The sequence below is a fragment of the Pangasianodon hypophthalmus genome, chromosome 1 (genome assembly GCF_027358585.1).
Source record: "Pangasianodon hypophthalmus isolate fPanHyp1 chromosome 1, fPanHyp1.pri, whole genome shotgun sequence".
Lineage (NCBI taxonomy): Eukaryota > Metazoa > Chordata > Actinopteri > Siluriformes > Pangasiidae > Pangasianodon > Pangasianodon hypophthalmus.
The window spans coordinates 22,875,109-22,897,139 of NC_069710.1; the positions used below are offsets into that span (position 1 = coordinate 22,875,109).

Sequence of the window (22,031 nt, forward strand, 5' to 3'; positions counted from 1 at the left end):
GTAGAATGGGATGTTTTTTGTGCTGACAGGGACATTGGGATTTAATCAAAGTACGTTCCTCATGGAGATGTCACAAATTGGGTTCTCAACACACATTTTAAATGTGAGTATTATTTTCAAATGGACTTTAAAAAGTATTGCCTTGTCAATAGCTCCTGCATACATTTCAGTCTGTATAGCAACTGTATACATGAAACAGGAGAAACTTAGATGATGATGTTGTGTGGTCATAGGGTGAGGTTGTCGCAGTCATAGGGTCAGATCCATACTACACCTTTAAAAGAGAGCTACAGATTCTAGCATTCTTGCCTTAGTCAATGGCATCCTTCAATAAGGCAGATTTACAAACTGTAATGATGTTAATATCTATATATGATGTTATAATATGTTATAATCATGCAGCATACCTAGGTAACTTTTCCATTGTTGAGCTGGCTCCTGTATTAGATTACCATTCAGTAGAACTATTGTGTAGATTACTGTACAAATACATAAATAATATACCAAAACTTCCAGGATTAAGTGAAGGAGTTTGTTTGATTGTGTGAACACTGAAGTGAAAGGCATGATGTCTTACTCTATTGAATTTCAATTACCGCATATTACATTGTGTTATTTTCTAGGATGGGATCTTGTTTGGGATGGTGGGAGCTTACGATTGGGAAGGAGGGGTTTTGAAGGAGGGTATTAATGGAAGAGTCATGCCCCCTCGAGAAGCCTTTGAGGAAGAATTTCCCGTGAAGCTAAAAAATCATGCAGCATACCTAGGTAACTTTTCCATTGTTGAGCTGAATACTGTTTCAGGACATCACTATTTTTAGGCTGTTTTATTAGTGTAACAAAGAACATGTCAAGCTTAATAGCTAATTAAATTAAGCTCAGGTTCCAGTTTCAGTGCTTTTTAGGCTACACTGTGCAAAATAAATTTGTGTATCAAATTTATTGATGTACAAATTCTTAAAATGCACATGTGTGGATGAGCTGGTGGCTCAGCTGAAATCACTAATTCTGAAACTGAGTGAAGCACTGCATGGAAACTTCTTATAGCTTAATAATGGTAGGAGGATGCAATGTCTACAGCAGGGTCTGGGAGATTTTTCACTAGACTCTAAACTAGTTGAGTGGGATTGGATAGTGACATGACGCTCGCAGCACCGAAGGCGTTCTTTTCCACTGCATGCAAAGTGATATCAAAATATTAACGTTCTATTAAAGAGGAAGATTATGTAAAAAAGTCTTAAGCAGTTGACTAGGATTGTCTTCTTCTAGCGTGAAATATTTTCAGACAAAGTACATTTAGCCTGCTTTCTCCACTGTCTGTTTGCATCTCTTACCATATGCCTCACTGTTTTTTCCACTGCCCAACTAGTTGACAGCTCCCCACAGCAGTGACTTCTGAATGTATTATTCAGCTATACAATCCCTAATATATAAAATTTACTCAAGGAACTCAAGTGAGCCTGTGTTCAACTTTTTTGGAATTATCTACAACTTGAATATGTCTACGTGTGTGTTGTATGTTTATGTATTTCAGAAGTAATCTTGGCTCTGTGTATGTTGCAGGTTACACTGTGTCATCAGTGACAGTAGGTGATTGGAGGAGACTCTATGTGGCCGGGGCACCCAGGTTCAAACACAAAGGAAAGGTAATTCTGTTTGACCTGAGTCCAGATGGAGATGTCAACATCACGCAGGCCATTGAAGGAGAGCAGGTAGAGATTTTTCATTCATCACTCCATCTATTCATTTATCTTCAGCTTCACTGAGTTGTTCCCACTTCTAAACAATTATTTTCATCTCTGTTATTCTCTTTCCAGATTGGCTCCTATTTTGGCAGTGAGGTGTGTGTTGTGGATGTAGATCAGGATGGTATAACAGATATCCTCCTGATTGCTGCCCCAATGTTCCTGGGAGCAGGAAACAAAGAGACAGGCAAAGTCTATGTCTACTGTCTAGATGGGGTAAGAAGCAGAAAGGGAAAAGGAAGCCACTCTTTACATACCCACATCTCTTATTATTAACTTTTCAGAATTCTACACTGTTTAAGGTCACTGAATTCTCTCCATAGAATGGTTTTGCTCCAAATGGGACACTACATTCTCAGCAGAAAGCCCAGGATGCTCGGTTTGGTTACGCCATGGCTGTGGCCCCGGACCTCAACCATGATGGCTTTTCTGACCTTCTAGTGGGAGCCCCACTGGAAGATGACCACCAGGGTGCACTTTACATCTACCATGGGGATGAATTCTATATAAAACCCTATTACAAGCAGGTAAGATGATGAGTAACACATAAGACAGCTTAGTAATGATGGCATGAAAAGAAAATTCCATTTTGTGTAGAATATGCCTTATACCAGTATGTCCACAAGCTCATCACTATTTTTATTCTTACTCAATTCTCACTGCTTCCTGTCATCTAAATCTGACGTTTCCCTTTCTTACACTCTTTCGCTATCTTGTTAAATATTTCCACCTGTCTCTTTGCCTCTTCCTGTAGCGTATCTCTGCCTCCTCTCTCTCTGTAGGCCTGCAGTATTTTGGCCGCAGTCTGAGTGCTTTGTTAGATATGGATGGAGACAAACTACTGGATCTGGCGGTCGGAGCTCACGGCAGTGCCGTCCTCCTCAGGTGCTCTACAACATCGTCACATGGCACAATTCTTTTTCCCTTAGTATTTTCCACTCCGTATGTGACAGCTCATTCCTATTTTCAGGTCTCGTGGCATAGTGCAGATCAACATGAGTCTGTCCTTTCAGCCACACTCCATCAATGTCATACAGAAGAACTGCCACAGGGGCGGCCGTGATTCAGCGTGCCTTACCGCCACTGCCTGCTTCCGGGCCGTGTCCCGTTCTCCAGGCTCACATGGCAAAACCTTTGGTACAACCAACTCCCAGTTTGATTTATACATTCCTTAAATCTACTCAGTGTTTTATAAGCTTAAAATACATGTATTTTATTTTATTTATATTTATTTATTATTGATTATATTTATTATTTAATATTTATTTTATTAACATTCTTTAGTAACCATGCATGAACTCTCTACATGCACTATGTATTATTCAATTCCTGCGTTGGCTATTTTTTCAGATCTCCAAGTGGGGGCCATGTTGGATGACAGAAAGTTGTCTGCACGTGCTTTGTTTGATGCTAATTCTCAGAGGCAGATACTTACAGGGGTCAGAGTTGAAGTAGGAAAGTCTGTGTGCCACATGCTGCCCTTCCATGTATTTGTAAGTCATGATACAGACAGAGAGACATGTAGACTGATTATTCTTGTTTCCTTACTGTTTCTGCATCTCTGCTTGTTTCATCAACAGGACACAGCAGACTATATCCGACCAATCAGTTTCTCCCTGAACTTCAAAATCAATGATACGGATAGTGGCCCAGTGCTCGATGAAGGCTGGCCAACCACACTTAAGCAATCTGTGAGTTCAGTGTGTCTACAATCTTTACTCAAGCTTCATAAGACCATTAAGACGCAACCTTTTACTTATAACCCTGTATTCATAGTGGCAGTGATGCGGCTGGAAGTCAGTTATTTATTAAAGGGAGTTAGCTATTTACAATGACAGGAGGCCAGGTGAAGCAAAATTGTTTTAACTTTATGGAGATTAGAAGCAAAGTGAAAGAAATTTGCTATATTCTACTATCCAGACTGCCATTGTGAGTACAGGTATCATAACACTGAAAACAGTACAGAAGATCATGGAAACTGTGGGTTATGTTTGGCCATGTGTGTGTTTGATAGATTCCGTTTTATAAAGACTGTGGAGAAGATGATGTGTGTGTGACAGACCTCGTTTTGCAAGCTCACATGGACATCAGAGGAACAAGGTACTACTAACAGGCTCTTAAAGTAGCCTGAACAAGGCCTAATGAGCAAATAATTTTTAGGACTGAATAAGAGAAAGTCTCGGTTTGTGAACTTGTGTCAGTGTTGTATTAAAGTTAATCTCCTGTGTGCTGGCAGGCAGCAGCCTTATGTGATCCACAGTCCCCGAAGACGCCTGGCTGTGGAAGTTCAGCTCCAGAATCAGTTAGAGAATGCCTATAACACCAGCCTCATTCTTTATTACTCCAAAAACCTACACTTCAGCAGCCTGAGTATACGGGTAAACACACTTCTGTTTCCAAGAACATGTCTTTCCTTATCCACTGCAATAGTTGACTGAAATTGACTAAATGAAGATGAAATTAAAATGGTCTCTTTCTCTCAGGAGGATGGCCAATTTAAGATTGAGTGTACTGGACTGAGTCCCAACATTCACTCTTGCAATGTCAGCTATCCAGTCTTTCGCTCTGGATCCAAGGTGCGATTTCCACTTCTGCTGCTCAATTTCTCCTTATTGTCTCATTTAAAACAGCTGTTTTACTCCATCTCATCCCCTCTAAACTCCATCCTCTTATCTCTCATTCTCTATTTTTTTCTATTAGGTGAACTTTATGTTGGAGTTTGAATTTAGTTGCACATCTCTTATCAGTAAAGTTCAAATGAAGCTAGTTGCAGCAAGGTAGATGCACACACACATAAACACACACACACACACACAGAGTACTGTACAAAAGTCTTAGGCACATGCAAAGAAATGCAGCAAAGCAAAGATGCAAGGAAACTGCTATAAAGAGCAGTAAAGAGCAATAAGCTAGACAAAGGCAATATTTGGTGTGACAGCCAAATAGTCTTAGGTACAGTTTGTACAGTTTTATAATGAAATAGGCTGGCAAGTTTTACTAAGCATCTTAGAGAATCTGCCACAGTTCTTCTGGGAGATTCTTACTGTTGCACTTGCTTCTATTTTTTGCATGCAAATCCCAGCAGCCTTTACTGTGTTTTTTGTTTGGAAAAAGTAGCAGACTTCATTATATTTTCTTTGCTGTTATATAATATGTTGCTTTCTTTACTGATATACAAACATTTTTCTGTAACATTTAATTTTTTTTGTTGGAAAAGTAATCTTTGAATACATAAAATATTTTTGTACTGACTCAATAATGCAGAAGTCATAAAATAAACATCTATTACTATAAAATGGGGTGCCTAAGACTTTTGCACAATACTGTATATACACACAAGCACATAAATAAATTTATGCTATAGTGTGTACGTACATTAACTACATTGATATGCAAGGAATAAAATAATATGTGGCTTGCTGTTATAGAAAAATGATCAACAATGTGGTGACACACTCACCGAACACTTTATTAGGAACACTTTACTAATACTGGGTAGGGCCTCTGTTGCTCTCAAAGCAGCTTCAATTCTTAATGGCATGGATTCCTCAAGATGTTGGAAATTCTGGTCCATGTTGACATGATCACATCACGCAATTCCTGCAAATTTTTCATGCTGCGAATCGCAAGGTGTTTCCGTCTGCAGAACTGTCTCTCACTAGATAGTTTTTCTTTATTGCACCATTCTGAGTAAACTCTAGAGTGTATTGTGCATGAAAATCCCAGGAGATTAGCAGTTATAGAAATACTCAAACCAGCCCATCTGGCGTCAACAATCATGCCATGATTTTACGCTTTGCACTGCTGCCACACGATTGGCTGATTAGATAATTGCATGAATGAGTAGGTGTACAGGTGTTCCTAATAAAGTGATCAGTGAGTGTATGATGCAGTTATTCCCCCAAGTTGATTATTTTTGTATGACAGCATGCCCCAAAGTGTTTTATTCTTCTTATACCACAGCAATTATCAACTGATTACAATTTTTATTTATTAAAGAATGATGAGTAATTGATTATTTTTTAACCATTTATAATTACATTTGTGTTGTGGAATTCCAGGAGACACGTTAGTTAATCTGATCATTTATATTTTGTAACTATAAGAAGTTAATACGACATAAAAAAAATGCATCTTTACATGTTACAGAGAAACCACAAAGTGAAAAAGTGCTCTCTTCTGAAGACTTTCCCGTGGTGGAAAACTTAAAATAAAGTCTTTAATCTCTGACTGTTGCAGAATACTAATACTGGAGACTCCTTCCATGAATATTAAATAAATAACTTTACATTATCAACACTTATACGTTTTCCTTTGTTAAGTAACGTTTTTAAAAATCAGTTTATTATTAGGTGTAGGTTGTGGCGTGTCGACCTATTGCGTGAGTAGTTATTATGGAATTGACAGCATATTTGAAGGAGCACATTAACATAAACATGTGATTTGAATCAACACCTTCACCTCCAGAGTCACCAGAGAATCCAACAGTGCTGTGGTATAAAGACTATTACAACTTGACAAAATGCATGTAACAGGATTGTATATGCTAACCAACACAGCTGGTTGACTGTGTATTAATGTTACTGGGGTTAAATACAGATACTAATGTGCGTGTGTTTGTTAACAGTGACAGTGTTGAGCAAGAGAACACTCTGTCAGACAACACCGTTCAGTTACAGAGTATAGTTCAATACGAGCCTGATCTCTTCATCACCAGGTTAGTGACTTATTACCTCTAAGGTCACATAGACTTAAACTGGTTGGCTCTTTTTCTCTGGATTTCATTGTACACACATCCCTTTTCTGTTTTTTTGTGCATATGCTTATGATAGCACTTGTGTTTCTTTAACTGTTCATAGTTTTAGACCGTGAAAGTGTAATGCTAGATTTCCTCACTAGCCAGAATAATGTTTTTGGAACATGTGGCATTTGCTACAAACTGTATGAACCATTTAGAAAACTCTTTGTATTTTATGTACAGTATTTCATATATGAATTGTAAAGTTCATTAAAAAAATTGTGCAAATTCTCCATCCCCCATGCTTTCCGCTGGTTTGGTCCTGTACAGTGATTCTAATCTAAACCGCTATGAGGTCCATCCCACCAGGACAGTATCAGAGGGGACAGGACCTGAATTCTACACAAATTTCAGGGTATGTGCTATAAGTAATGCTCAGTTATCAATACATATTAATAATTCAGCCTAATATCTGTATATAATGAAATCTGTCTTTGTTTTGTGTGTTTGATGACATTATCATTCACAAACTGATGAATATCAGTTATGTGTGTGCTTATATGAATATTTATGCATTTGTGTTTTTAGGTACAGAATCTAGGCTGTTATGCGGTCAGCAATCTGGAGCTGAGTGTCAGTTTACCCTCTGTAGCTGCCGCAGACAGAGCTTTTGCTTCTGTAGTGGATGCTTTCTCTCACAATGTGAGTGTTAACCTTATGTGGGTAATGGAAAGATATTTTCTCTAAATCACTAACAATAGAAGGTTACATACATACAGCTTAACATATGTTTTAATGCATACAGAGTGCATTGGAGTGCAGATTATGAACATATTTGATTGCATGTGTGTGTGTGTGTGTGTGTAGACCTCTGGTGTAAACTGCAGTATTAAAAGTGAATTAGCCCAGCTGAAAGCTGCTCAGAGAGACGTGCGTCCGCTGCATCCTGATGATATGAAGAAAAATGAATTTTTAGTAAGAAGCTTTAACTTATTTATTCACCCCTAAACGCTTCACATGTGATATGGTCAAATACAGGGAACCACATATTTTTATATAAACATGATGCTATGTTAAATATGTTGTATTCACATGTTAAATATATATGGGTATTAAATATGTGCGTGCAGAACTGCAGCTCTTCTTGGTGTGTGGAGGTCGTGTGTCAAATTCAGCAACTGCTGAAGGGACAGACAGCTGTTATTCGCATCACTAGAAGGGTGCATGACAACTTCTTCAGACAGGTAAGGAGCACACACACACACACATATATATATATATATATATATATATTTATATATATATATATATATATATATATATATATATATATATATATATATATATATATATATATACATACTTACCGCAAACATAGTTCAGATGTTGTTGTTGTTCTTCGGCTGCTCCCATTAGGGGTTGCCACAGCGGATCATCGGTCTGCATGTTTTGATTTGGCACAGGTTTTACGCCGGAAGCCCTTCCGGACACAACCCTCCCCAATTTTATCCAGTCTTGGGACCGGCACTGAGAGTACACTCCCAGTGGCTGGGTTAAATAAAGTTCAAATGTATGTTTACATATAAATATATGTTTGTCAATACTTGCGTAGAATTCCATTCTGGTGAACAGAATTGTAATATTGCCTATACTCAAGAATATACATACAATTCTTCCAAAATAAGGTACCTGAAGAGGTGCCTGCTCTCCTATTCTGATCTCACTGGCGTGCAAAACTGCCCAGAAATGCTACCTACCTAGCTGCCTTCTGTAAAAGTCATGGGTTTCCACCAGTGCGGAACTCTTCAGAATAGAGGACTTTGTGCTTTGTGGTTTCTTTCTAACATGAAAAGCTGCTTTTTTGTTTTGTTTTTATTAACTTCAAGAGAAAGTAAAAAAGAGAGGTTGGTGAGGGAACTGTTTATAGCTGCTATAATGTAAATAATAGAAGGAACGTGTTTTACAGATTTTCCATGACATTAAATGTGACTATAAACTGATAAAAAGTGTCTTGTCATTCTTTAATTAATAATAAAATTTAATTGTTGGTCTATTGCTGTGATCTAAGAGCAATGAAATAAGGTTGTAATGCAGTCATTGATTATTTTCTAGCATGTCCTGTCATGTTTTATTCCTTACAATATGCAAACAAATTTACCAAACACAAGGCTTTATTAAACCCTACAATTGCAGTGTAAATGAATCATTTTGTTTGTGGTTTCTTTGTCAGGCTAAGTTTAAAGCTGTGATGATAGTCGGCTCCTACCACCTGTCTGCTCAGGAGTCTAATCTGATCACATTGGGCAGTGCTGGCCTTTGGAGGGAGGTGAGAGGACTGCAGGGATTCAAACACAACTAACATTACTAAAATACAGTTGAGGTCAAAAGTTTACATCCCCCTTTCAGAATCTGCAAAATGTTTATTATTTTACCAAAATACAAAATGCATGTTATTGTTTATTTAGTGCTGACCTGAATAAGATATTTCACATAAAAGATGTTTACATATAGTCCACAAGAGAAAATAATAGTTGAATTTATAAAAATATGCAACTATTACAGAAGGTTCAAACGCTCACAGATGCTCCAGAAGGAAAAACCATGCATTAAGAGCCGGGGGGTGAAAACTTTTTGAATTTGAAGATCAGGGTAAATTTAACTTATTTTGTCTTCTGGGAAAATCTTCTGTAGCCTCTGAAAGGCAGTACTAAGTGAAAAAATACAATATTTAGGCAAAATAAGAAAAATGTACACACAAAGTTTTCCTTCTGGAGCATCAGTGTGCATTTGAACCCTTTCTTTACAGTCATTGTTGGAAAGGGTTCAAATACACAAAAATGCTGGAAAACCAAAGAATTTGTGGGACCTGAAGGATTTTTCTGAAGAACAGCAGGCAGTTTAACTGTTCAGGACAAACAAGGGACTCTTGAACAACTATCAGTAAACAAAAAAACAGCTGTGGATCATTCAGGTAACAACACAGTATTAAGAATCAAGGGGTTGTAAACTTTTGAACGGGGTCATTTTTATAAATTCAACTATTATTTTCTCTTGTGGACTATATGTAAACATCTTTTATGTGAAATGTCTTATTCAGGTCAGCACTAAATAAACAATAACATGCATTTTGTATGATCCCTCTTATTTTGGTAAAATAATAAACATTTTGCAGATTCTGAAAGGGGTATGTAAACTTTTGACCTCAACTGTACATAGGTCATATGACCCTTGCCTCTGAAGAACCACGTGGTTTATTGCGTGATTGCGTTGTGTGTGTAGACCGTGTTGGAGATACTAAAGGGTCGTTCAATTCCAATCTCTCTGTGGATCCTCATTGGCAGTATCATTGGAGGCCTACTGCTGCTTGCACTTATCATTTTCATCTTGTGGAAGGTATGGACATTATACTCAGTATTTCTTTTTTTTTAATAGGATACTGATTTGTGTGTGCTGATTATTGGCTAATATCCATACTGACTACAGACTACAAGGCAACCCTAACACCGATACTTATATAACATTTTATTTAAAGTACAGCTTATGTACTGCTCAAACACTGCTGAGTCACACTCACACATAAAAGTAAACTTTATACATGAGGAGCTTCCTAGGTTTACACCAGAACCCAAACAATTAACCAGAGGCATATGTTTCACTGAACTGGCACCATCACAAACTTTACACAATGGGTTTTCTTATTCTGCATCTCTTGGTTTGCCTCTCAATTTACATTTCTGCCTGCCAACTCAAAAGATCTGTTTAACACTCTTAAGTATAGGCTAAATATTGCAAATAAGGCAAACAAATACAGTATTGCAACTTGATCTAGTTTAGTACCATGGAAATGTATTAAATGCAGATTTTCTCTCACTGTGAAATGTGGATGTAGCCACAACAGAGTACTGTGGTACAAAACATCTGAGATTACTCACTTCTTCTCCTATCTTTCTTCCAGCTGGGCTTTTTCACAAGAAAACAGAGAAAAGATGACGAGGACCACGAGGACTGAGTTTCACCTCCACTGAAGCACTGAGTTGATATGTCTCACATGGTGATCTAATAGTGCAGTTTAAAAATTGACTCCTTCCCTTCGTCTGGGAGCAGAACACTTACCTATTATACCTGCTCCACGTCTCTGAGAGAAGTGAGTGCTAAAAACAGTATTGGATTATAGAAAGCACAAATGCCTTTTGAGTGTAAGCACTATGTGAATAAAGCAGGCAGTGAGTTGAGGTTTAGTCAGGACAGAATTTCAGCTCAGTTGAGAAGTCAAATGAAAGCTCTCAAGCAGGCTTCCCAGGGCACTGTAATGAATGATCTTAATATAGCTACAGTGAGGCAGTGCTAATGTCAGGCTGTATTTGGATTGCAGAGAAGAGGAGGGTGGGGAAGAGGACAGAGTGCAATGAAATGCACCATTCAGGCATAGGGGCAAGAGTTCAAATCAAATTCACTTTATTTATCTGCATACAAATACCAATTTTATTCAGTAGGTGTTCATTTCTCAGGTTTGCATTTCTCATGTTTTGAGTCAAAAATTGATGTTGAATAAAGTTTTGTAAATCATTCTAAGCTGGCGTTCATCATGAATTGAGATCTCATATTTGGCAAACAGACACACACAAGCATTCATGAAATCAAGTACATTTATTATCATTATCATTATCATTATTATTATTATTATGTTCATATTCTGTTTGTGTCCATGTCTGTAATAAAATAATCAGTTCTCTAGGTAAAACATGTATATGACAGGTATCACAAACCAGCATGACAGAAGTTACATACTATTCGTCCTTCCTCATAACTTAAATAATCACCTACACAAATTTGAGTAAATGCAGCAAAAATACAAAGCAAAGCCAATTTTACATATTTGTGACTCCCCTCATGCATACATGCACAGACACAAACACAAACCCAACTTCAGGAACTAGATCTAATTAACCAAACATCCACTACTGTGTCAGCGTGAGGATGCAGCTGAGTTAACATAAGCCTCTAGAAGGAATATCGTCTCATCCACCTGGTTCTCGCTCGAATCCAACCTGTCAGTAGAAAGAGAAAAAGACACCGAGTTTTTTAATCAAACATGATTATGTAATGCTAATTATGTTTACTGTTCTATATTGTAAATCTATGATTGCTGATGTGGAACCCTTAACTAGACCATACTATATACAAACACACGTTGTAGATACATAGAACATACTGGGCTGATTAGTGTAATTTGTGTGCAGTCATGTAGTAATTGTGCTTAGTCATTTAGGCTGGAAGATGTGGAATAATAAATGCACAGTAATCTAATGAATGATAAATTGTGTAATGGCTGTCCAAGACTAGACGTATTAGAGGCTAGTGGTACAGTACTTGTTGATATGATGGCGGAGAGCCTCTAGCTGCTGTCTCTCGGGTGCAGTGATCATCTCTTCCACCTCAGCCAGCTGAGCTGTCTCAGCCCCGCTGGCCTGCAGGGATGCCAGGATTGCTTCTATACGCTGTGACTTCTCCAAATGCCGTCTGTCAATCAAGCAGACAAGTCAACAAACAATCCAAATAACAGAATAAGACAAATACACATCACCAGTCCTAGAGGGACACAGCACTGCACAGTGGTTTTCTCTTTTCTAAAATACATCAGTAAAGTCCATCACAAGTACAATGAGGTGTAAGAGCAGGGAAAAATCACTAAACCATGCAGTGACTCGAACTTCTAACATATCATCTCAATTGTATTTATTATTTAGCAATTAAAAGGCTGAGAGGAACTCACTTGTTTTCTTTGGTCTCAAACAGTCTCCTCTCTATCAGGTTACCCACTGCCTGTGGGTACACACAAACACACACATGAACACACAATCACACATACACTATATTCTGTCCACATCAAAACTCAGATAGTTTGTCTATCCAAGTTTTAATCAGGGATGTGTGTATCTATAAATCTGAAGAGGAATCTAGGGACTAACTGCAATAATACTGTAATTGCTGAAGCACTTTGCTTGCACTTTGGTAAAAACAATCTGTTTCTCTGGAAACTCAGTGTACTACTCTTTTGCTATATCTACATCAAACTTTTGGTCTCACATGCTCACAGAAGGATTTAGCTCATCTATTTTCTGCTCAATTTTCTGCTCATTTAGAATAATAATGAAGACATTAATACTATGAAATAACATGGAATTAATGCCATGATCAAGAAAAGTGTTCTACAAATAAATCCATTTTCAAGCAGAATCATGAGGACGTTTCACCCAGGAAGTATTTCTTAAACGTCCCACATATGTCAAGCACTCCATGCAAGTCCTATATTAAAACTGTGTGTTTGGGGAGATCATTTAATTTTCTTGTTTTCATTAAAAACTGATTCAGAAATGAATCTATGCATGGGCACTATTTACATCACAACAAATTGCAGCCATATCTCTTACCAAGTATATCAATCAAACATAACTGAGAGTGTGTGTGTGTGTGTGTGTGTGTGTGTGTGGCTGGCACCTTGTAGCAGTTCTGCAGCAGGAGTCTGGCAGTGGGCAACTGATTAACAGTGTAGAGGTAAAAGGTACGGGAAGGGGCATAGTCTGGGGTCTTTGGGATTTCCTAGAGACACCAAACAAGACAAAAGATCAGATGGGACTTTATCTGGTCTCATTTACTTTTCTAAACCCATCAAATTCATTATGCTGCTGAACAGCTAAATTGAGTGTCATGGAAGTGGCGGTTTTTCTAAAGTACCTTTTACAAACTGCAACTTTAACCTCACTGAAAGGTTAGTGTGGGTGTGGGGTGTGGTCAAGCAGCACTTGTGAACAGAGGGCAGAGTTGTGGAGAAGGAATGGGTAATTTCATGAATGAATGAATGTACACTCACTGTCCACTTTATTAGGAACACTTGTACAAATTCATGCAATTATCTAATCAGCCATTCATGTGGCAGCAGCGCAATGCATAAAATAACGCAGATACAGGTTCCTAATAAAGTGGACGGTAAGTGTACACCTGTTTGTGATCAACAATGCTCTTTTTATATGCTGTCTGTCTCACAGTGACGGACTCTCCAAGCACAGAGAGCCAGTGGCGCAGAATGGAATAATCAATAAATGCATTTTTCATTCCCTTACACAATGGTATGTCTCTTTCAGCACTTGTGGCTGTGTGTTACCTGTAGCTGAACCAGGTTCTCAGACAGCAAAGTGTACAGCATGTCTTTAGCCTCCTTTGCTGGAATCATGGCAAAATCCTCCACCTGTTTCTGCTCCAAGTGCTTCTTCCGTAACAACAGGCGGAAAATCCGGGCTGACCGTGAACCGAATCTGACTCCAGCATAAAGGGAACAAGATGCAATTACACACCAAAAACAGTTACATGCTAACTTTAACTGAACCAGAAGGTAATCAAGCTCACCGCTCCTGGACTACAGACTCCAGTGTAGCTCTGGCCAGGTTAGCCAACGCTCGGTGCAGATCTGAACACAAGCTCAGGCTCAAAACTCATTTAGTCTCTATACCACTCCAGTGTTTCATCCTTCAAATCAACTAACAGCCATTGTAAATAAAACAAATGCAACGTGTAGCCATGACAGACTCTTGCAAATTCAGTTTATGCACAGTGCAATTGAGGATACTGACAACGTACATTCCTCCTCCACTGTCACCTGTCTTACCCACAAACTCCATCTGAAAGAAACAGAAGAGGGGCACAGAAACAGAGAGTGGTATGGTCATGAAAGTTTGCTGAGGTTATGCATCTAAGCATACATGTAATTTCATTTCATTTTTTACCGGATCATCCACCAGTAGAGTCAGGTACTGGTCCAGTATGGGTCTGCCGATGTTGTAACTGGGAGGGAGCGCTCGGAAGATCTTACAGAAAATATTTAACATGGTTTAACATTTAACACAGCTTAAAAAAAGACATTATAAAAAAGAAGCTATACAATCACAATACACATATTCGCATGGGGTTTACCTCATTAGCTGAAACGGCTTGTGTGTAGGCAGCAGTAGCTGGTGTTGTCACTTCACTCATTCTCAGCATGGTCCTGACAATCTCACTGCTGGTCTATGGTGAAAAAGTGCAAGGGGGTGAGGAACATGGGTAAACGTTACTCGCGGTGAGGTAGGTGTTCAATAAGCTATGAGAGGAAATGCGTTACAGTGATTCTATCATGAGTAAGTACGTTGTTAGGTACGACAAGAAGCAGAGTGCCTAAAACCCCCTCACCCGTGATATAATCACTGTAACACATGGCCATTCATGGCTTTTCTAAAATCAATATGATAATATCCAGTGTTCAATACATAATTTAATTTATTTTTAATAATATTTCTGTAAAAAAAAAAAAATCTTCCGCCACACAATGTAGTCATTTAAGTTTTGGTTGCTAAGCCACATAACAGGCTTTAGGTATAAGGAACACATATACAAAGTTGGCTCATTAATCCAGAATTCAATTATTCTGAAGCAGTGTGCATAAATCGAACACTTGAACACGGCTCAGCTACACAGAATTTTATAACAGAAACTACGCTTTGTATAAAATAGTCTTCTGACATTTTATTAAATGCAATAAGACACAATGAAGGACTGCAAGCATTTGATTGGTTGAGCTCTACCTGGTCCAGTTTGGAAGCTACAGCTCCGATGATGGCCTGATGTCGGAAATGCAAGTGAAACCGCTCAAAATTCACCTGCCAATAAATTCCCTCATCGCCACACTGCTGAAGTGAGAGGAGTGACAAAGCAGAGAGTATGTCATTGTGCAGAACTCATGAAACCTGATGCTGTAGCAAATACATTTATACACATTCTGTTTTAATAGCAGCAACATTCACCTCTGTCTTTTCCAATTTGGCTCTCTTTGCTCCGCTATCATTTGTTTCAGCATCTCCACTTGATCGCCTGCGTTTACCCCGACCTGAGAGAGCACACAGAGACAAAACACCATCATACATCATCCTACACTTACATAGCCAGTAGAGGGGCTCAGTGATCTGTACTGGTTACTGTAAAGTTGTGATTTTAAATCCCGGGGGTGCCACTGCAGGGCCTTTCAAACCGCTCAGTTATGTGGATTCTGCCTCACTCATAAAACACTTTAGAATAAATTTCCACACTAATGACTAAATATAAATTAAATTGTTTTACTCATTTAATAGTAGTTGGGAAAAAAGCATATAGTTTGGTTTGTAAGGGTGTAGGTCATCTGCAAGAGTGTGGTAAAAGAAAATCTTACATCACTGATCCTGTCACTGGATGCACTCAAATTTGGAAAGATGTTAGGGGCTTATTCAAGGACTCAGCTTGACCCGATGCAGACATTATTTCAATAACGTCAAAACAGCTGTTTGCATTGCTGCTGCAAAGGTTAACACCACACATTAGAAAACTCTTGCTCAATCCAAAATGGCTCCCTAGTCTCTATACAGGGCACCTTTTGTGGCTACGTATGAAGGAGAAAGCTATTTCAGACTGACCGCCTATCTATAATCTACAGGATGTAAGCTTTGGAATTCCGTCCTCTCTTCCGCCCACAAAAAGGCTATTGCAAGATACTTGTGGAAGATAAATTTGTTTTTGATTCAATTCTATTTTATTTTTTATAGTGTTTTCCCACAAGGGACCTAGTCACAAAGCGGATTTACAGAAATCCAGATTTATATTTAGGCAAGGAACAACTCCCTGAGATCAGATGAGGAAAAAAAACAATGAGAAGTACCAGAGTAAATCAAACTCATCCACCAAATAGTGGGATTATAAGCACAGGAGAGTCTTTAGGATTACAGCAGCAGTTCTTTTAGAAGTCTACAGTGTCCAGTTGAGATTATCCACTGAAGCAAAGGTGAGACTTTGGCATAAACTGTTTTTAGGAAGTTCAAATCATTTAAATTATCCATGTAACATGGGCTGTGCTGTGCTTTGCTCCAACACACAGATTATGTGCTATGGCTGAATCCCAAAACCACATAAAGACATCGATGATGTAGTGATATACTATTAAGTACAATAGTGTGCAGTCTGGGACAAGTATTTGTAACTGCTCAGTAAGTGTTATGAGAATAAAATGACTTTATTGCACACATCAATGTGGCTGTCACAGTTACTGAGTACGACATAAAAGAGCAAAACCTCTCACTGATTTTTAAAAAAAAATTTTTTAGGTACCGTCTAGCTCTTACTGTGACTTCCTGATCCGGCAGCAGTGCCCATGCATCCCATAACCAGATGTTAGCTAGCTAAACTATAAGTACATAAGTATACTGTATAAGTTTCCCAGAGGCTCTGGGACTAACTGAGACTGGTAAACGCAGCTAGCATACTAACTCTAGCTAACTAAAATATTGTGTAGAGAATAAAAACATAACACCTAGTTGCTTCCATTTTTTTTAATCCAATCTGTGCATTTTATTCATCAGTCTGTTTAAAAAAAAAAAAAAAGGTTTCGAACAACCCAGATAGTAGTAGCACACTAGCTAAAACCCATATCAGAGCTTAAAAAAGACACAGATGAGCAGAGTGCTCAGGTGAGCAGAGTGCTGGATTAGTCAATACCAGCTATTGTGAGTTTTCTAGCTCAACAATTGTTCAGCTAGGTGACAAACTCCACAACCAGGATAAATCAGCTTGTTTACACCTATCATTCTATCATCTTTTTTTTTTTTTTTTTTTTTTTAAATGGTAGCCCACCCACTAACGTCCCACCAAATTAAAGAGTTCAAGAGTTCGGCAAGAAAAAAAAACTAAAACTTCATCACTCCTGATCCTTTTTCTCTTGTTATTACATTAAACTGGACCCTTTCCCTACTTTCTGACTTGTTTACTCTCTCATGTGCTCACTCATGCTCCCTGACTGGCTGCAGATCCTGTCTGCCGCTGTGTATTCCAACTTCTTTCGTGATGTCGTAATGATGTATTATGTATGATGTGTGCATACAAATTTCCTGACAATTCCTGACACAGCTCTGACAGTAAATTACTATTACTGGATTGTCAGAGCAACTCACATCAGCACAAGAACATCTTATCATAGAGTATTTTCTCCCCTGACTAAATAGTGATAGATTTTCACTTTTAAAAAAAACACTACACACTGTAGCTTTAACTAAACATTGACCTGTTTTTTTAACACATTCAAAAAAAAACCATTGAAATATTGTTTTAACAAAATGACAGATTGTAAAACAACGTTTCCAGACATGCAAGTTGCCTTGAAGCAATGTGTGTTTGTTTAAAACTTGTCACAGCATGAATTGTTCATCTATCAATAACACAGAATGGCCTTAAGGATCTACAGAACACCCGTAGTCAACATTTCATTGCAGATTACTGTGTGTTAGTATTTTAAGACAAAATGTGGGAGACACTCACCAGTGAGGTGGATCTGGGGAACTTTATAACAGTCTGGGTTGCTCTCTGGTTGAGCAGGCTGAGGTGTTGCATTAGCAGGAGAGTCAGAAGTTCCTGGGCATGATGTTCTTAAGACTGTTGCTCCCAAACTATCCACTGGAGGGCAGCGCTGAAGGAAATGAGTCTCCACCAAACGGGAGAATGCATTCATCACCTCGCTGTAGTCCATACTCTGGCCATCTGGGTGCAGAAATGCGTCAAAACTACTTGAATATACTTTCAGTATACTATTTCAAATGGTAAAGGCTTGAAACCTGAAACAACACAGTACAGTAAATACTCACACACATGAAAGATTTTAGGTGATCTATTCTTTTGGTAAAAGCTACACATACAGTATATTGCTAGGCGAAATTCCAGCAAGCCTGCACTGAAAAAATGCTCACTTTTTGCTTACTTCAAATGCGTACATCGGTTCCATGTGATTGAATTGTGTTACATTAACACAGTTTATTTTCAAACATCCAACATGATTTGATCATGTATTTTCAAAGCCCTGAATAAAACTGAACTCTGCACTCTCACCTGAACTGAAGATCAAGGCCAGATCTCTGGCATTCAGCAACATTCACACTGCTATGTTATTTTACCACACATTCTAACCGTGTAAATTTAATACTATAGTCATGAGATTTCATAATGTAATTGGTTTACGTTAATACCATGTGAATTGATCACGCTCACTCTACTTCTCTACTAATTCAATCTAGTAATTAGAAACTTGTTTAAATTAAGTTTAGTATAAGCAATGAAATCACATTTTGATAAGCAACTTAATATTTTTATGCAAACTATATACGTAATATATTCTCTTAAATCTTACCTACCATACATTCCATTTTTTTCAGTGTGGCTTTGGTATAAGCTACAGAAATCAGATAAAGCCTACAGTGACGAAATCCACAAAATTCTAAATGAAACCTTTAGATGATATAATGGTAAAAAAAATGCTAAAATTTGCTGCCGTCTGTGTAAAAGATGCAACAATAGAATCTGTATTGTATTTAAGTTAACACATTAATCTTGTCGTACGCTAGACACAAAAGCAAAATGGTCATGTAAATCACTTTCATATTCTATACTTAAGCATTTCACCTACAAAGCCATTTTTCCACATTTCATCACTGTAAACGTCTCAGTAACTTTTTTCCATATCATTATTTTGCTACTTCTGTCTCAAGAAAGGTATTACAGACAAGCCCAGGTATGATTTAAGTTAAAGAGTTTTATAGTTTGTTAGCTAGCATCTAACAAGGAGCAGGAACTATGATGGGGAATCACTGAGACACCAGGCCAACTTGCACCAAGAACATTTCTAATGTGTTTTCAGTAGTCTCTATCTATCCAAGTTCATCCCACGGAAATGACACATTTAAATTCACACCAGCTTTTTAAACACCTTCATATTAATCTACAAATTTAATCACTTACATATTTCTTCAAAGAAAGTAAAGAGCAGCAATCCTGCAGGCTGATTAAACTGGCCATTGTAATGACAGCTACAGTCTACAGTATAAAGCCTCACTTTATGTCATATCTGCATATGACACAATAAATTACGTAAAAAAAAAAATCATTTGATACATGATGTGATTGTATCACCATGTGTGACGCAAGCATCTGGGTTTGCATTGTGCTCGCTTGTGCTGTGTTAATGTATAAACACGTCCAGATGTGAGAGCTTTATTGTAGAGGAGACATTTGATTACAGATGCAACCTGGAGAAAAGAAATACTACCAATACCGGGTTAAGTGATATTTTTTCAGGTCCTGCTGCAAGCCTTTTGGTTACATAATAGATTTTTGATGGACAACACTACACGTTTCCCTCAGTGTCCCCAGCGTAAGTTATGCACAACAGGGTTCTAGGTAAGTCTGCTCTCTCAATTTCCTGCTAGTTGCCTGTCTCTTCTACTACAGTAAAGTTTACATGGTTAACTTCTCTGTGCAACCAAAAACATGCAACACTCCTTATTGCTAGCTGTGTGTAACGTTGAATGTTTGCTATACCCTGTTTTTTTTTTTTTTAATCAGGATTAATATATTGGCACAAATTACTATATTTTTAAGGTTCTATTAACCACAAATGAATAAAATAAGCCCACAAGTTAAGTTTCTATTTATTTCATGGCAAAAAATTTCTTAAATCATGGAAAGGATTGTATATTAAAATGAGAGAGACACAAAAGAAATCCAGTAAAATTAGACCACTGTGGCTCCAAACCTAAGTATGGAAATGACTGATAATATTACATTACTTCAAGCTCAGAATGATGCGTAATGACATACTGGAGTCACTGATATTGCGAAATGTAAATACCTCAAAGACAACAGACTTTTTTCATCCATTCCTTCCAACTAATTAACAAAAGGTTATGATGTTTCATCACATATAAAGTTGCACAATTCATGGCCATGATTTTTAGTTTGTGGCAGCAAAATAGTAACTTATGGTCTTAATATATTCGTTATTTCACATGATCCACATCAGATGTACAGGCTATTATGTAACAACCTGTATAACATATTACAGTACAGATCACTCACCCTCCATATTCTGTGTCAGTCTGTCTGCTACAGTCCTGACCACACTGCTCATGGTCATCTGACCCCTCTGCAGTACCTCCTCTATAACCAGCTCTCCCGTGTCTCCGTACAGACTCTTAGCCGTGTAGATGTAGCGCGGGTAGCGGAGCATGTACAGAATGCGCTCACAGTTAATCTGGTACTCAACAGGACCAGCAGGACCCCGACGGCCTGGACCAAACTTACACATACCATGCTGCACCAGAACACACAGACACTTCTTCACCTAGTAAAGAACGAGTAAGGAATACAGAGAGAAAGACATGGATTTGTCTCTGATCATCTGTAATTTGATCAGTGAACTGTGCAGGACTACTGTAACGTAATGTAAAAAGAGCATGATTCAGAACAAAATAGAACAAATCTACATTTGTAAACAAACGAAGCATGCAGTGTATGTGTATTCTGAAAAATACTAAGGTTACCAGGTCCAGGGATGTGCTGGTTTCATGAGCCAGAGCCCGCAGACTGAGAGCGCCACTGCGCAGCAGGTGAACTCCAACTCTCTCCACCACTTCACCAAAGTGCTCTCTCAGGAGGAGACCACACAGCCGCACCTCCTGTGCTGTCATCTGCAAGTCACAAAGGGATCTGAATGGAAACACTGTAACACTGGGTAACACTATGTAACTGTGTGCAACTATGTGTAACTGTGTAAAACTGTGTGACTGTGTACAATTGTGTGTAACTGTTTAACTCTGTTACTGCGGGTAAATATGTGTAACTGTGTAATACACACTGTTACTGTGTGCAATTGAGTGTAACTGTGTGTAACACTGTGTTACTGTATGCAGTTGAGTGTAACTGTGTTACTGTGTGCAGTTGTGTAGCACTGTGTTACTGTGTGCAGTTGCATGTAACTGTTTAACAGTGTTACTGTGTGCAGTTGTGTAGCACTGTGTTACTGTGTGCAGTTGTGTGTAACTGTGTAACACACACTGTATGCAATTGCATGTAACTGTGTGTAACACTGTGCTACTGTGCGCAACGGTGTAACACTGTGAAACTGTGTGTAACTTTGTAACTCCATGTAACTCTGTGTGACACTGTGAAACTGTGTCTAAGTCTGTACAACTGTCATCACAAGCAATCAGGGGAGATTTGATGGATCATTTCATCATTGTGCAGTGTGGAAGAAAGCCATGATCACTTGCATTAGCCATTTAAAAAAAAAAAAAAAAAAGCGAAAATCTGGACTAGTGGAGTTACAAGTACCAGGCTGGATGGTTTCAAACCACCTGCATAACATAGACTGGCTACGGTTATTAGCTGTTAGCTATCGAATGTTAACCATATAGACCTTCCTTCCTGGGGGAAAAACAAACATCAAATATTACGCACCTTCAGTATATTATTGACTTCGCTTCCTCGTGCTTACTTAGACATTAATTGCTGTTAGTAAACGTTTTCACTGGTAGTCAGCTCTCACATGGCTTTTCCTATAGACAACCCCGCAAGCAGCCGAGACACTTCCGGGTAGAAAGTTCCGCCTTCTCCTATATTTTTCCCTTTAATCGTAATCGAAGGTGGTCCGCCCTCTGCATTATGATTGGCCA

At 38.3% G+C, this 22,031-nt stretch overlaps 2 protein-coding genes and 1 long non-coding RNA gene across 5 annotated transcripts in view; 1 reads left to right on the forward strand and 2 right to left on the reverse strand.

Annotated features, from left to right (window-relative positions):
* The window catches only part of itga10 (integrin, alpha 10), a 37,052-nt gene extending 26,476 nt beyond the window's left edge, over positions 1–10,576 (forward strand). Inside the window, exons 11-31 of the mRNA XM_026939806.3 lie at positions 30–103; positions 624–768; positions 1,564–1,712; positions 1,818–1,961; positions 2,069–2,272; positions 2,500–2,630; positions 2,716–2,882; positions 3,096–3,238; positions 3,326–3,436; positions 3,760–3,845; positions 3,982–4,123; positions 4,229–4,321; positions 4,446–4,522; positions 6,373–6,462; positions 6,814–6,898; positions 7,072–7,185; positions 7,351–7,458; positions 7,614–7,727; positions 8,714–8,809; positions 9,763–9,876; positions 10,439–10,576. Of these exons, the coding sequence (XP_026795607.1) occupies positions 30–103; positions 624–768; positions 1,564–1,712; positions 1,818–1,961; positions 2,069–2,272; positions 2,500–2,630; positions 2,716–2,882; positions 3,096–3,238; positions 3,326–3,436; positions 3,760–3,845; positions 3,982–4,123; positions 4,229–4,321; positions 4,446–4,522; positions 6,373–6,462; positions 6,814–6,898; positions 7,072–7,185; positions 7,351–7,458; positions 7,614–7,727; positions 8,714–8,809; positions 9,763–9,876; positions 10,439–10,492 (2,441 nt within the window). The 3' untranslated portion in view covers positions 10,493–10,576. The remainder of the gene's footprint in view (positions 1–29; positions 104–623; positions 769–1,563; positions 1,713–1,817; positions 1,962–2,068; positions 2,273–2,499; positions 2,631–2,715; positions 2,883–3,095; positions 3,239–3,325; positions 3,437–3,759; positions 3,846–3,981; positions 4,124–4,228; positions 4,322–4,445; positions 4,523–6,372; positions 6,463–6,813; positions 6,899–7,071; positions 7,186–7,350; positions 7,459–7,613; positions 7,728–8,713; positions 8,810–9,762; positions 9,877–10,438) is intronic.
* LOC128318077 (uncharacterized) lies at positions 7,464–10,556 on the reverse strand. 2 transcript variants are annotated; one of them, XR_008301557.1, is made up of 3 exons: positions 10,416–10,556; positions 7,851–8,031; positions 7,464–7,661 (listed from the first exon to the last, which is right to left on the reverse strand). It is a non-coding gene; the product is annotated as an uncharacterized LOC128318077 (long non-coding RNA). The 2 variants fall into 2 exon arrangements; XR_008301558.1 differs by having other exon boundaries at positions 7,464–7,664.
* Positions 10,577–11,115: 539 nt separating the features above from the next.
* polr3c (polymerase (RNA) III (DNA directed) polypeptide C) lies at positions 11,116–21,969 on the reverse strand. 2 transcript variants are annotated; one of them, XM_026939809.3, is made up of 15 exons: positions 21,817–21,969; positions 20,901–21,047; positions 20,437–20,701; positions 17,851–18,069; positions 15,318–15,400; positions 15,099–15,200; positions 14,452–14,544; positions 14,265–14,345; positions 14,108–14,159; positions 13,888–13,948; positions 13,646–13,796; positions 12,982–13,083; positions 12,257–12,306; positions 11,854–12,003; positions 11,116–11,531 (listed from the first exon to the last, which is right to left on the reverse strand). In XM_026939809.3, exons 2-15 carry the CDS (start codon positions 21,045–21,047, stop codon positions 11,450–11,452), a joined length of 1,638 nt encoding a protein of 545 aa, XP_026795610.3. In that variant the 5' UTR covers positions 21,817–21,969; the 3' UTR covers positions 11,116–11,449. The 2 variants fall into 2 exon arrangements, with proteins under 2 accessions (XP_026795610.3, XP_026795609.3); XM_026939808.3 differs by having other exon boundaries at positions 15,099–15,203.
* Between the last annotated feature and the right edge of the window lie 62 nt (positions 21,970–22,031).